Source organism: Anolis carolinensis, chromosome 6 (genome assembly GCF_035594765.1).
Source record: "Anolis carolinensis isolate JA03-04 chromosome 6, rAnoCar3.1.pri, whole genome shotgun sequence".
In the NCBI taxonomy this organism is placed as follows: Eukaryota; Metazoa; Chordata; class Lepidosauria; order Squamata; family Dactyloidae; genus Anolis; species Anolis carolinensis.
Window position 1 is genome coordinate 81,500,352 of NC_085846.1, and position 15,570 is coordinate 81,515,921.

At 40.4% G+C, this 15,570-nt stretch overlaps 1 protein-coding gene across 1 annotated transcript in view; it reads left to right on the top strand.

Annotated features, from left to right (window-relative positions):
* jazf1 (JAZF zinc finger 1) overlaps positions 1-15,570 on the top strand; it is a 145,796-nt gene that overhangs the window by 110,044 nt on the left and 20,182 nt on the right. Inside the window, exon 3 of the mRNA XM_062957666.1 lies at positions 218-414. Coding sequence (XP_062813736.1) covers positions 218-414 — 197 coding nt within the window. The remainder of the gene's footprint in view (positions 1-217; positions 415-15,570) is intronic.

The following is a 15,570-nucleotide window of genomic DNA, read 5'->3' on the forward strand; positions in this document are numbered from 1 at the left end:
TACAGATGCAGCAATAAACTGTATGGCTTTTTATTACCAAACAATGCCATGATCACACAGCCTTTGATTCACCAGGAACTCCTTGGGAGCACCACAAAAATGTAACATGAAGAATGATACAAAATCTTCCTAATGAATGTTTGTCCAATGCTACTCTTCCAAAAAAAAAAACAAAAAACAAGAAATCCTGTAACAGTTGGTGACGCCTTCATTGCAGGTTTATGACTGATGCGGCTCGACGAGAGCAGGAATCTCTGAAGAAAAAAATCCAGCCTAAACTCTCTCTGACTTTATCAAGCTCCGTGTCCCGTGGGAATGTCTCTACTCCTCCGCGCCACAGCAGCGGAAGCCTTACTCCACCAGTCACTCCACCCATCACACCTTCCTCATCATTTCGTAGCAGCACACCTACAGGTAAGAACAGCGGGTTTCATGGCATCCAGCCATTACTTTACAGGAAAAGATGAAGTACCATAGATGAGCGGGAAAATACCAGTAAAGATATTCTGATAAGAAGGGAAAATCATACTTGTTTGCATTTCATTTTCTTTGGGGAAATAAATCCCACATCTATATCTTGCATGAGCCAAATGAGGTTTCTGACAGGTGTGGTCTGTTTTTCAGTCCATAATTTATTTTTGTCAGTTCATTTATTGTGAAACACTATGGGGAGGGAGGAAAGGAGGTAGATTGAAATGGAGCAAAAAGAGCATGCAAATGAAAAACCAGACTGTTTGATTATGCCTAACTAGAAATGAACAAGAGCAGTGAGGATGGTGAATGAAATGCCATGGGACATATGGCAGAAGAGAAAAGGGTACTTCCATTATCATGAAACCTAGGATGGTATCAGGTTTTTATCATGCAGTAGCCTTGCCTCTTGGAATTTTATGCCATTTTCTCAAGTCGCTTCTGACATGATAAAAAAAATGCCATGAGAAAAGGTACTGTTGTGTAAAATGCTGATAAAAGTGTGTGACTTTATCATAAGAATAAACAATCAAATACTATGGACTCTAGCAGGAGTTTGAAAGAATATAAACATACTGAGGGACCATCCTTAAAAGCCAACATAAAAGAATGTTAAATGTATTTATAGTTCTAGTAGCCCAACCCGTGGCAAAGGAAAGTCCCTATAAAGTCTTTGGCATTTTTGCATGCACTACAGTACAGTGGCCTTGAGTACATTTATATATACCATAATTTTAATTTTAAAAAACAACAACCTTCCTTGCTAAAACTAGACCACTCTGAATGCACTGCAGACATTTTGAATTTTAGACATGAGTTGTCATCCTTATTATATCCCTCTTTTTCTCTCCAAAAAAGAGACTCAAAGTGGCTTATAATAAAACTAATATAGTTTAAGGTCCAAAAAACACGCAAACATTACAATAGAATTAAATAATAATGATATTTTTAAAAGTTGTAATATGTGGAACCAATGTGGAGTAGAGGCATGAATATGTGTGTAAAGTCTACCCCCTACTTCCCTATGTATTTGTGCATGAAAGATTATGCAACATGTTGAGATAAAACATGTTGAGTCCCTTTCAGTGGGATATAAATAAATATAATAATAATGCTTACAGTGGCTTTGAATGCAGTTGTTTTCTATTGAATTAGTGGGACTTACATAGATGATGGCTTACTCTCTTTCCATTGATTTGAAGAGCTCCCACGATCAAGAGCAGGATTCTCAGTTACAGGATTTCTGAAAGCGTGTTCATCCAAACTCATATCTTGTATGCTTTCAAGTCATTTCTGAGTTGGCAAACCTGAAGTGAAGTTAACCTATCATAGGGTTTTCTTAGCACGATTTCTCAAAGTGGGATTGCCTTTCCTTCCTCTGAAGCTGAGGAAATGACTTGCACAGTAGGTTTCCAAGGCCAAGTGGGGAATCAAGCTCTGGTATCCAGAATCGTAGTCCAGCACTCAAACCATTACACTACACTGGTTCTCCAAAGATACTTATATAATTTTATATACATCAGTGTGCTGAATTCAGGAAGCTCTGAGTTGATGATGGAACCTACAGAACTGCCCATTTTTCTTCCCCACTTCAGATCTACTTAGTCTGAACACCTACAAGGTGGGGTGAAGCAATTTTTAACCTTTCTTTTGTGTCTTTGTGTTTATAGGAATCCATAAAAGCAGCAGCCAAAAGGAGGAAGTATGAGTAATACATTCTATAAAATGTTTAGCTACATCTATAACAGAGAATATAAAATTTAAACACATTTTTAGATTAGCCAGGGGTTCGAAGTTTTGGACAGTAGCTATTTTTATCATTAGGAGTGGCATATTTCTCTTAATGTGTATTTATTTAAGTTTAATTCAGGGTTCAAATTTATTAGATTTCTTAGATGGTTTTTTTAAATAAAGAGAGAGAAGGCCTAGATCCAATTTGCAATCTCAACTAGAGTAGACTTGCTGGATGAATGGAATATACCATAGGGAGGTATATTCAATGGAATTCAAAAGTTCTACTCAACCGTACTTGGATCTAACATATGTATATATATTTGCCTTGTTTTTAAATTCTATTGTATTGTGTCATGTCATTGTTAGCCGTCTTGAGTCCACATGAGGGGAAAGGCAACATAAAAATAAAGTAAATAATAATAACAGTTGAATCTAGCCTGAGGCATCATATAGTAATTAAAATATACAAAAGTTTTTTAAAAACAATCCAAATAACCATAATATCAAAGAGAGCTAGTATGATGAAATTTGAGCATTGGACTACAACTCTGGAGATTAGGGTTCGATTCCCTACTTAGCCATGGAGACACATTGGGTGGTCTTGGGCAAGTCATAAACTCTCAGCCCCCCGTGATGGGGTTGCTTAGGTTGCTGTAAGCTGGGGAAAAAACTTACAAGCACACAGCAACAAATATCAAACTAGAGCAAACAAAATTAATATAATCAGGAATAATTAACTGGCATAGTGATGAGGCTTTAAAATCAACCAGCTACGCCTATTATGTTGTCTGAAAATAGTTAAGCATTTTAATTTGGCATTAGAAAGATGATGGTGTAGTGGCAAAGCATTGGAAGACCCATTCCACAGACATATATTCACAAGAATCGCTAGTATCTCAAAGAGATAATCAAATGATTTCAGATTTTGCTTTCAGGGTATAGGCAGGTTCACTATGGAAAAGCTGTTCATCGGGTATTGCAGCCTCACCATTAATTGAGAAGGAAGTCAAAGCAGCCCACTTAGATTGATTGTCAAAGGGATATAAGAAGTGATGAAATTGCCCAGTGAAAACCTGGTATCCCCTAATCATTCAGTAGATCTCAGAGACCAAAAACAAACACATATGTTTCATTAGGCTGATAATTCAGAATTACCATTAGCAGTTGCAAACATGTAGTCTATCACCATTCTGGAAGCCTTGCCAACTTGATAATCATGCCAGTTGGTAATCCATTGACATAGCCTTTGAAAAACCCAGGGTTACTTCCAAGACAAGGCAACAGAATAGGTCTTTGTGAAGAAACATCTAACATTGTAATTGAGAATATGTGGGCCCCTGTCCAATTAAAATTAATTGTGTTTATGTTTCATTGCCATCGGTGGGATTTATGTGTGACTACTTTTAGCTGGAGCACAGCCATGCAGAGGTCTGCAACAGCGGAGTGGAACTGGTAGAATTAGTAGACCACCTATCATGAACAGATGTCCCCTTGGGCCCAACGTCTTTGGGTGTTCTGTACATTTCAGAGATGGAATTTCCACCTTGATGTCCATTTCAGTAGCAAGGTTTTATAGGAAGCAGCTTTCTGAAGTTCTTAGAAATCTTTGTGAATAACTTATTTTTCAATGTAAGAAATCATGCTATTTGTATCTGTAGCTGTAAAATAATGATCCCATATTTTTTCTTTAATTAACTTTCTCTCTAGGTTGTATACATTTATTTGAAACCCGTAATTTCAAAATAATCATACCTACAATTGTGTGTGCGTGTGAAAGAGAAACAGAGACAAAACTGCTTCCTGAAGATAGCTCTGTTGGTGTGTGTTGCAGCAAAAAGGGTGGGGGTCTTCTGGCAGCTAAGTAACTAAAATAATCTTGGAATAAGTTTGTAGTCCAGTCATAAATTTTGAGCCAAGAGTTTAATCTTGCCTTCAGTGTTCTGATTGGCTGTCCTCCCTTATTCCCATTAAATGGGCTGCAAGGTTTTTGTTTTTTTAAACCCCCTCATTCAACTTGTTTTAAAAATGGCTTTGGGCTACTATTTCCAATTCATTCTGTTTCACAAGGTATGCACATTTTCTGTTCTTTCCAAATCTATGCATTTAAAAAATGAAAAACCTCTCATTGTCCTTTTTTGTTTAGAAATAGCTCTTGTTCACCCTTTATTCTGTTTCACAGTGTGCCTATATCTTTGCTTTCCAAGTCTCCTTGTGTGGCAGGTGTAAATGACAGAGGCCCACCCCGAGAGCAGAAATGGAATCGAGTGTTTGGCCAGAACTATCTGCAACAACTCATCAATCATTTCCCTTGAAAGGGGGATTTGGAGTCAAATTTCTGTGATTGCCCCGTTCGTGATTTTATATTGTACAGATATTGACCTTTACAGTAAGCCACACATACACACTCAAGTAGTTCATTTAATGTCATACCAGTTTGTGGGAGACCATTTGATGACATAGCAAAGGCATATGGATTCTAGATTTAGCAAAGTTTTTTTATGAACTGTAGTTCTCAGATTCCCCACGCCAGTATTAGGGGATTCTGGGAAGTGTACTTCAAAAAGTAACTTCTCTAAACTGTACATACATCTGCAGAGAAGGAGAAGGAACAATGTATTCTCAGAAATAATAAAAAATGCAAGATTGAATACAGCAAGCCATGCTGGTTACACAAAACGCAGTCGCTTTTTGGGGTGTTCTGCAATGAGTTATCCATCAGCCTTTGCCCTTTTCCAGCAGGATGGGTGAGTGAAGTCTGCCCCCTTTCCCAGATGTTCAAGGGCTGCAGAACAACATTTGGGTGCCAATTTCCAATACAGGTTGAAAAAAAAATGTTTTTCATTCCATAGGTTCAGCACATTCAGGGATTTCCCCCCTGCAAAAACTCTACAGCTTGTCCAGAAAACTATGTCATTTTCCAAAAACCATGCAGCTCCTTCTCTGAGGCTGTTCAGCTTTCGGCACATGAAGGAAATTACAGAACATTGAAAAAGACAAAGGCTGCAGCTTTAGTCAGTCTGGGTTTCTTTTCCTATTCTATAGCATTTAGGTTGCACAGTATTCACACCAGCAAAGACTGCAACCAGGACGTCAAACCTTTTACCATGTGGTGTGCCATTCATGTGCCTGAATGAGATCAAAATAAGTGCCACCTGGGCCCCTTAGCATAGAGGGATCAAAAGACAGACACCATTACATAGAAGGCCATCTATTTGGTTGCTCTCTGTTGTGTTGATTTGGGCAGCATGGGCATGCTAAAACGTCTATTAAATATTATCTTAGATTAGCAGATGGTGAAGCAGGAGATACTTTTGAAAACTTTTAAAAACTAAGCCCTGCTCAGCATAGGATTTAATGAATATTTTGAAATTGTTTGGGAATATATAAGCATTGACATATTCCTAAAGGTCAAACCTGATGGCTTGTTGTTTTTAGGTTTGCAACCTATTGTGCATTGTGTGTGTGTAAAATTTGAAACTGATTTCCTATAGGTCTTCCACCCTTTCTTTAATGAGAGCACAGCCCCATGCTCTCTCCCCATATCCCTGTCTGGATTATTAAAGAAGAAGAGCAGTAACTGAGTTGGTAAGAGAAGTGATGAATGCCTCTTTACCACAAGACAGGGTCTCAACATGTCTGAAAGAAGCTGTGCTAAAGCCTCTTATGAAATAATATTTCCCTAGATACTACTGTATTGTTAACTATACGTCACTCTCCAACATTCTGTTTTTTAGAAAGGTCCTAGAGCAGTTCCCAACCTTTGATCCTCCAGATGTTTTGAGCTTCAGCTCCTACAATTCCTAACAGTAGGTAAACTGGCTAGGATTTCAGGGAGTTGAAGTCCAAAACACCTAGAGCAGTGGTTCTTAACCTGGGGTCCCCAGATGTTTTTGGCCTTCAACTCCCAGAAATCCCAGCCAGTTTACCAGCTGTTAGGATTTCTGGGAGTTGAAGGCTAAAAAACATCTGGGGACCCCAGGTTGAGAACCACTGACCTAGAGGATCAAAAGTTGGGAATCACTATCTAGAGCAGGCATAGGCAAACTTTTTTGTCTTGGGGCCACATTGCGGGCCCGACCAGGAGAGAGAGGGACAGACACATGCTAGGTGGAGTGGATCTGAGAGAGGGTCCGGGAGAGGGCGAGGCCAGGAGGGGGCAGGGCAGGGCCTGAGTCATCCTCAGGTTGTCCTCTCAGCATAAGGGCGGGGCTGCTCGCCCTATCCTTATGCCGGGAGAAAGAGTGGACACATGGCAACTGCAGCTATCCTCCCCCCCCCCCCCCCCCGCACTGTCCTCTTGGCAGTTTTGCCCTCAGACGCCACATGCCTTCTTCGAGCTGTCCCCCCGGCATAAAGATGGGGCCACTCACACTATCTTCCATGAGGAGATGGCTGAGATCACTTTCAGCTGCTATGTGCCTTCCTCCCCCATCTTTTTGGCATACGGATGTATTGGGTCACCATGTTCTTCTGGCAAGAGGACAGGGAAAATGAGGGCCTGAGGTAAGCACCCAGGAGGCCACATCCGGCCCCGGACCTTAGCTTGCCCATGCCTGATCTACAGCATATGGTGTCCTCCCAAATTCTGGGTTCCTGGATTAGGCGGATAATCTAGAGATCCATTTCATTCTGAATTCAATCGGATTATGGGACAGAGACACGGTTGCCTTGATGGATGAACTACACAGGGAAATGGACAAGTGCAATATGTCCCTGTTGGTTCTGCTGGCCCTCTCAACAGTTTCAAAACTATCAGCCATGGTGTCTTCTGAGTTGCTGCATTGGGATGGGGTTTGAAGATTTCTGCAGTTGCTCCATTCTTTCCTCAAGGCATACTCTCAGAGGATGGTGCTGGCGGATTCCTCCTTGGCCCCCTTGATCATTAGTCTGTGGGGTCCCTAAAGGTTCTGTCTTCTCCCCATGCTATTTATATAAACCACTGGATGAGGTTGCCCAGAGCTTCAGGGCCAGGTGTCATCAGTGTGTTGATACTCAGCCTGTTACACAGCATCATCGCACCACTTCTCAGTTATGGGTGGCTTCAATATGCCATTAAATTGATTCTTCTTTACAGTAAATTTACAAGATTTTCTTGGGAAACATTGTAACCTATCAAATAGTATTGCAAGAATTATTTGTGCTTTGACTTTAAAGAACTGGGTGGGCTACAAAAGTAAAGCGAAGACCAGAAATTCCATTCTGTTGGTGCAAAGTGATTATTTATTTCACCCCACAAACTGTTTCCCAATCATTCGTGCCATAAATAATGTGCTTGAAATAAGCGCAAACACATGTCCTTTGCTCAACCAAAGCCAGAATGTCCAGGGCCTTTAAGTTGATGCCCTTATTTGATTTTCAGGATTCCATTTAAGGCACTTTGCTCACCTATTCTTTTAAAATAACAACAGCCCACAAACTCTGTATGATCATTTTCTTGGAGTTGTGGTGTTTATTTTTAATTTAGGCTAGCTCACTAAATTTCATGCTCTACAACAGAACAATTTGTACTAGTAATAAGAGAGTAGTAATATAAGACTTCATTAAATAGTTTTTTTCTATTAAGTCTTTGCATAGAGCTGGGCTGGGTGCCACTTGAGCAGGTGAGTTATGAAGTGTGCCAAATAGCAAAGTGTGAATTAACAAAATTGTGTGTAGAACTGGGGGGAGAGGAAAAATTTTTTGCATGTTCCTGAAGCCAAGGCTTCTTAATTGCACTGGAAGAAGGTCTTGCATGCCTATTATTTGGGTACGCTATGAAAATGAACAGAGTGCATTTATTAAGTCAGGGTGAGTTCATTTTGAAAATAAACATGTGTGCTGGCACATTTACCTCTAATTTCAAATGTGTACCACAAAACATTCCTTGTAGATGACAGAGCTTCTGGTACCTGTTCTATTCCTCCCCAGTCTGTGTTGAAAGTATGAACAGGCTCTGGCTGAGATACTAAAATTTGAAAAATAAGCACAGAAAGTAAAATGCAGACAGAAAAACTCTGTTCGACAAAGTCAAGATTTTTAAGGTATATACACATGTATACACCTTAAAAATGACAAAAAAATTGCCACCCAAAACCTGGGCTGACTTACATATGGGTTGGTGTTGGATAGGGACCCAGCCTGAAAGCATTGACAAAAGTTTAAAAGGAGAAGTGTTCCTATCCCATTATCCCCACCCCTTATCCAGAATGGAGAATGACAGCCCAAGCAGGGTTCATCAGCAATGTGGGGGAGCCATGTACATTTTGACCTCAGATTATCTAAAGTTCAAAGTCAAATCCATAATTTTGGCTCAAAAACCTGCCCGCAACATACATGAGCTTGACTTATTTTGGGAAGGCATAACCTTTTAGAAAACCAGGAATCTCCATAGCCTTTTGGAAGCGTGACCCTTTTGGAGATTAATTGGTATTCACACTATTTGGAATAATCATAACCTTTTGTAAAGTATGATCTTCCTGAGAAGAGTTAAATACTTGTTTGAGTGAATCTTCTTCTTAGTGGTAAATATCCACTAGTATTCTTGCAAATTAGATTTCTCAGTTGTTAGACTGATATACCTGGTTATCTCTCTAAACTGTTAGGAACAAAGATATGCCAATGGACAAAATTTATAGCAGATCTTCAGAAGTGTTATTTCAGTTGCCCTAAAAACATTTACGCTCACATGAAATATATTGCTTTTAAATCGTGCTTTATGAGACCAAAAATAATTAGTTTTCATTAAAAAATAACATAGTTGATTTTCTTACAGACTTCATGTATTCAGTATACAGGTACATTTCTTATTGGTTAATAGTTTAAACAGTAAGTTCTCTAAAGCATTCTGTTTTAGTCTCTTCTTTATTGCATACAGACTAACACTCTCTTCAGTCTAATACATTATTGAACATTGACTCAGTAAAGACTGACTACTCACTGCAGGAAACTGACACTGACTACTGCATACTAACACTGCTGACTTCATAAACTACTGCTTCTGATGGAAACTCTAAACTGTACTATACTGACTTCTAAAATGGGGTCTCAGTTTGAATAATCCCAAATCAGGTCACATGGTCTGCAGTCCCTCCCAGAACTTCAAACAACATAGAGTTAAGAGGAAAACTGTGTATCAGTATAAATACATACAATATAGTAAACAATCACAATTATATACATAACAAATAACTAGTATAGGAGCCACTGATGGCGCAGGGAGTTAAACCGAAAGGTTAGCAGTTCAAATCCGGGGAGTAAGGTGAGCTCCCACTGTTAGTCCCAGCTTCTGCCAACCTAGCAGTTCGAAAACATGCAGATATGAGTAGATCAATAGGTACCACTCCGAACTTCCGGTAATGGCAAGATGGCGAACGCAGCAGAACGCTGAGGCTCCTGACATTGCCGGCGTTCTGCCTCACCAAAGGGCTTTGGTTGAGCTACAATAAGAGAGCTCCCACTCACTTAAGCTGGAGGCAAGTGAGGCGCAAAACCGTGGGTCCTAACGCTGCGGGTGACCAGCAGACAAAGGGGACCTGAGGTAGGCGAAGCGTGGTGGAGGATACCGGGACAGCCGGGTAGAACGCCAGCCATTATTTTAAAGTTAAGAAGACAGAGGGCAGAAGTGGAACAAAGAACTAGGAACTTTTGCATGGGTAAAGAAACTTTTCTGGCGGCGGAGAACGGTGGCGGAGGTGAAAGAAACGGAAGCCAAACGGCTAAGCCGGCGCTGGAGCGATAAAGCCATTTAGAATACCGCTCCTGGGACGGCGGGACGGTGAAAAGGGGCATGTACTGAACCTCAGCCTTCTCTTAAATCTTTAAACCAAAGGCGAAATACTAGAGATGAACAATAAAATACAATAAACAAAGTAAAAACTGAACCGGTGCCAGGAGGAGTAAGACGGTGGATATTCCAGAAAGCAGCGGCGGCAGCGGGCGGCAGCAGAGCCAGGAGGATAGGCGGATAGAAGAGGAGCACCAAGCGGCCGGGCGAACCGCGACGCCGCGACGTCGCCTGACGTACCGTGACGCGCTGCGGAGGGCGTAGGAACGCATGAGCGTGGGAGGCGCGCGGCGCAGACGCAGAGCGGAAGACGCAGGGGTCCTCTGGCGGGAGAAGGAGAGAGAGAGGAGAAGAGAAAGAGATCGTGTGGGCGGGTGGAAGGAGGACGCGGAGACGCGGAGACAGAAGAGGAAAAAGAAGGGAACCGCCAGTGGAACTCCTTTTTGTTTCCTCTCTTTTGGCGACAATTTGGAAGGACAGGATTGGATCGGATTCGAAAAGAATCAAAAGGACAGGTCAGGACTGGAAAGGACGTGTGGGTCTACAAGGGCAAGGTGAACCCCCCAAAGTGGACGAGGCCAGATCTGAGGGCAAGAGGGGAAATTAATATTAAGAACGGGGAAGTGGCTCCAGTAAAAGTGTTTATTTAGGTGTGTGTATGAATTGGGGGGAAGAGTGGTGGAGCGAGCGGAAGGGCGGGGAAAGGGAAATATTGCTAATAACAAAACCAACAGAAGAAAGCAACAGCTCCAAAAGAAAAAGGGGGGAACGGGGAAAAAATAGAATCTCTTTTAGAGACCTAACTATACTATCTCTACCCCTCATCCTATCTACCTGCTTCTCAGCTGTTACCCTCTTTCGACTGCTCTCTTTCCCTCTCCGTTTTCTATCACTCTCTTTCTTCAACACTTAAGATTCGGGCTTCCTCCCCCTCCCCTTACTTTTCCCCATTATCATTAAGGGCCTAACACCGGTGGAAGGGCCAAAGATAGAAGAAAGAAAAGGGTAGAAAGAAAGAAGAGATTTAAAGGTTAAGCAGGCCAGAGTCATGAATACACCAAAACCCAGGATGGAAAAAGAAAGGGACAAGAGAGGGACTGCAAGGAAGGACTCAGTGACAGAAGATTACAGTATTAAGGATGTGATGGTGGAAATTTTGAAATTACAAACGGAGGTATCCAAAATACAGGAAAAACAAGATAGGCAGTACTTGGAGATGAGAGAAGAGATGTTAGGGATTAAGAGGGACATAAAGGAGGAGATACAAACCCTAGTCAAGGAAGAAATAAATAAAATAAGAGAAGACCTAGACTTAACAAAAAAAGGGTGCAAAGAAAGGGACAAGGCAATGGAAATAATCAAAAAACAACAGGAGATGGCGAAGAAAGAGAGGGGGGCAATCGAGAAGACTTTAAATGTAATTAGGACACAGCAAGAGATCTTGGAATCAAGAGAGAAAGAATTTCAATTAAGATTTCGCAATTTGAGGGAAGGAGATCAAGAAAATATAAGAGAAAGGGTAATTGAAATTGTGTCCAACATAACAAATAGGACTAAAGAGGAAACGGATATGAACATAGACAGAGTGATCAGAGTGCAATCGAACTACGCCAAAAAATATAATACCCCAAGGGATGTAGTGGTACACTTTAGCAAAAAAAATCTGAGAGACGAGGTCTTGAAGGGAAATGCGAGTAACCCAACATTTGAGAAAGGGAATAGAATAGCAATTCTGAAAGAATATCCAATATCAGTACTGGAAAAAAGACGCAAATACTTTTTTTTAACAGATGAACTAAGAAGAAGAAACATAAGATTTAAATGGGACAAAAAGGAGGGCCTTATGACGACATGGGAAGGGAACAAAATCTGGATTACAAGTGAATATAAAGCTAGGGCCTTTTACGACAAAAATTTGCATTCAGGGTCGGGGAGCGGGGGGGGAGGGAGGCGGGAGAGGGAGGGGGGATGGGGGGGTGGGGGAGGAGGAAGGGGAGGGGTCAAGTAGGCTAAAGAAAAGGATAAGGGAAAAATCACCTGAAGATACGATGGATTTAATGGACTTTGAGAAGGGAATAGTTTACAAGATTGATGCTAGTAAAAAAGATGATGGCCCAAAGGTGTAAAATCTATTCTAATAATATTAACGGTTTTAACTCACCTAATAAAAGGAAAAAAGTATGGCAACAAATTAAGAAAGGAAAGTATGACATAATATGTTTACAGGAAACACACATCATGAATAAGCATGTAGCACATCTAACACAGGAAAGTCTAGGGAAAACTTATTACGCATCCAGCGGGGAAAAAAAAAGGGGAGTGGTCACATACGTTAATGAAAATATTCCATCTGAAAAAAGGTTCAGCGACCAGGACGGTAGAATGCTAGGAGTCAAGATAATATTAGAGGGGAAAAAAACTCTAATTTGCAATATATATGCCCCTAATGGGAGTAAGATAAAATTCGCGGAGGCTTTATACCAAAAAATACTTGAAGAAGAGTATGAAGACCTGCTGATTCTAGGAGACTTCAATGGAGTGCTGAATAATAAACTAGATAAATCCACCCAAGGGGGGAGGAAAAAAGACAAAGCGGCAGGAGAGTTACCAAAAAACTTCAAACAGCTAAAAGAAGACCTAGGCCTAATAGATATTTGGAGGTATTACCACGAAAATGAAAAAGACTTCACGTTTCTTTCAAATAGGCACTCAACCTGGTCACGAATAGACATGATTTGGGGCACCAAATCATTAACGAATCAAGTAACAAAGATCAAAATTATGCCCAGGCTAAATTCAGATCATGCACCAATAGAAATGATAATGGAAAATAGAGAAAAGAAAAGGGAAGCATTTAGATGGAGAATGAATGACTCATTGCTGAAAAAGACAACGGACCAGAATCTGTATAGAGAAAAAATAGGTGAATACTTCAAGCTCAATAAGGAAGAAGACACCCCTGTCGAAGTAATCTGGGATGCCAGTAAAGCATATATAAGAGGATTGATGATCCAACACAATGCGAGAATGAACAGAGCAAGACAATTAAGATATACGAAAATCACTGAGGAAGTGAGTAGATTAGAAAATCAACTAAAGGGGAAGCCCCAGGACAAAAACATCATATTGAAATTAGAGTTGAGCAAGAAAGAGCTAGATACACTGCAGATGGAGGAGATGGGGAAAAAGTTAAAATATATTAAACAGCAGCACTTTGAACATGCGAACAAAGTAGGCAAATGGCTGTCGTGGAAGTTAGCAAAAAAAAGACAGGCGAACACCATCAACAAAATTCAGGAAGGAGGGAAGAATTATTACAGCAATGAAGAAATAAAAAGACAATTTACCAGATATTATGAGAAACTATATGCGGATGATAAAATTCCTAAAGAAAAGGTAACTCACTATTTGGGGAAGCAAAATATCCCAAAACTTACAGAGGATCAAAGGGAGATTCTCAATAGAGAAATAACAGGGGAAGAAATAAGTAAGATTATCAAGAGACTGCCGCCCAATAAAGCGCCGGGACCAGATGGGTTTACAATGCAGTACTATAAAACATTTCAGGAAATATTAATCCCCCCCCCTTCAGCAGGTGATGAACAAAATTCTCGTAGAAGGGAGAGCCCCGGCAACATGGAAGGAGGCAAACATAACACTTCTCCCGAAAGAAAAAGCAGATTTGGCGAACGTCAAAAACTACAGGCCAATATCACTGCTTAACGTAGACTATAAAATCTTCACCAGTATATTAGCGGCCAGAATCAGGGAAGTTTTAAAGAATAGGATTAAAGAAGAGCAAGCAGGGTTCATGCCAGGCAGACAGATGAAGGACAACATCAGGATAATACTGAACGTCATAGAATATTATGATAAGAATCCACAGAAGGAAATTGCTTTCCTATTCTTGGACGCTGAAAAGGCGTTCGATAATGTCAACTGGTTTTGTATGATAGAAACTCTCAAAGAAATGGACGCCGGCTATTATTTTATCTCCGCAATCGAAGCAATCTATTCAGACCAAACAGCGAAAATAATAACGAACGGTGAGCTATCTAACAAAATTAACATACAAAAAGGGACAAGACAGGGGTGCCCACTTTCCCCGCTACTGTTTATCATGATGTTGGAAATCTTACTAGAGGCTATTAGAGACCTCAGGGGCTCAGGATTAGAGACCTCAAGGGGCTCAGGATTAGAAACTACAGTTACAAAATACGCGTTTTTGCGGACGACCTCGTCTGTCTAATCGAGAATCCCTTAGAACAGTTCGAACTCTGGTGGGAAACAGTTGCCAACTTTGGAGAAGTGACAGGGTTTAGAATAAACCGAGAAAAAACCAAAATTCTAACAAAGAATATGACACACGAAAATAAGGAGAAGCTAAAGAAGAAATCGGGTATTGAAATGGTGAAGAAGATCAAGTACCTAGGGATAGAGCTAACGGCAAGTAATGCTCAGCTCATAAAAAATAATTATGAAAAGAGATGGAGGGAGATGAAAGATAAAATGGATAGATGGAGATCGCTAAAACTCTCCCTCCTAGGAAAAATAGCAACAGTTAAAATGAAGATCTTGCCTGAGGCACTTTTCCTGTTCCAAAATATACCGATTTTGAGAAACAAAAAAATCATAAAAAATTGGCAAAAAGACATTAATAATTTTTTATGGGAAGGCAAAAAGGCCAGAATTGCCCTCAAACATTTGAAAGACGACACGAGGAGAGGAGGCCTTGGGCTCCCAGATTTACTGTTATACTATGAGGCAGCGAGTCTAAGCTGGGTTAAGGACTGGTCAAACCTGAAAGACAAAAAAATGTTAGACCTAGAGGGACATGACTTAAACAAAGGTTGGCATAGCTATCTATGGGGGGAAAAAACCAAAAAGGAAAAGTGTTTTAAACAGCACTATATAAGAGCAGCACTGATAGACACATGGGACAAATACAAAAGAAGATTTTACACCAAGGTCCCGATGTGGCTCTCGCCGATGGAGGCAGAACACATGAGAGAACTCCCAAAGAGAAAATGGCTAACATACAGACAGCTTCTAAACTTGGAAAACCAGGAATATAGGCTTAAAAGTTATGAGGAAATTAAACAATTAGAATCATCCATGTCATGGTTAAATTACTGGCAACTAAAAGAAAGTTTCAAAGAAGACCAGAAAATAGGTTTTGAGAAAAGGGATACAGGATGGGACAGAGTGTTAAAATCCGAAAACAAAACCATAAAAATACTGTATCATCAATTACTAACTTGGGAAACCGAAGAAGACCAGGTTAAAGAAGTTATGATAAAATGGGCCAAAGAGGTGGGTCGTTCGATAAATATGTCAGAATGGGAAAGAATATGGAACATAAACATCAAATACACATATGCAGTAGAACTAAAAGAAAATTGGTACAAAATCTTTTACAGATGGTACCTTACGCCGGTTAAGCTGTCCAAAATGACCAAGGGAAAGGGTGATGGTAAATGTTGGAAATGTGGGAAACACACTGGAGACTTTATGCACATGTGGTGGAATTGTAAGAAAGTGAGAAGCTTTTGGCAAATTATACACAAAGAAATGGAAAAGATAATAGGGGGAAAATTTGATTT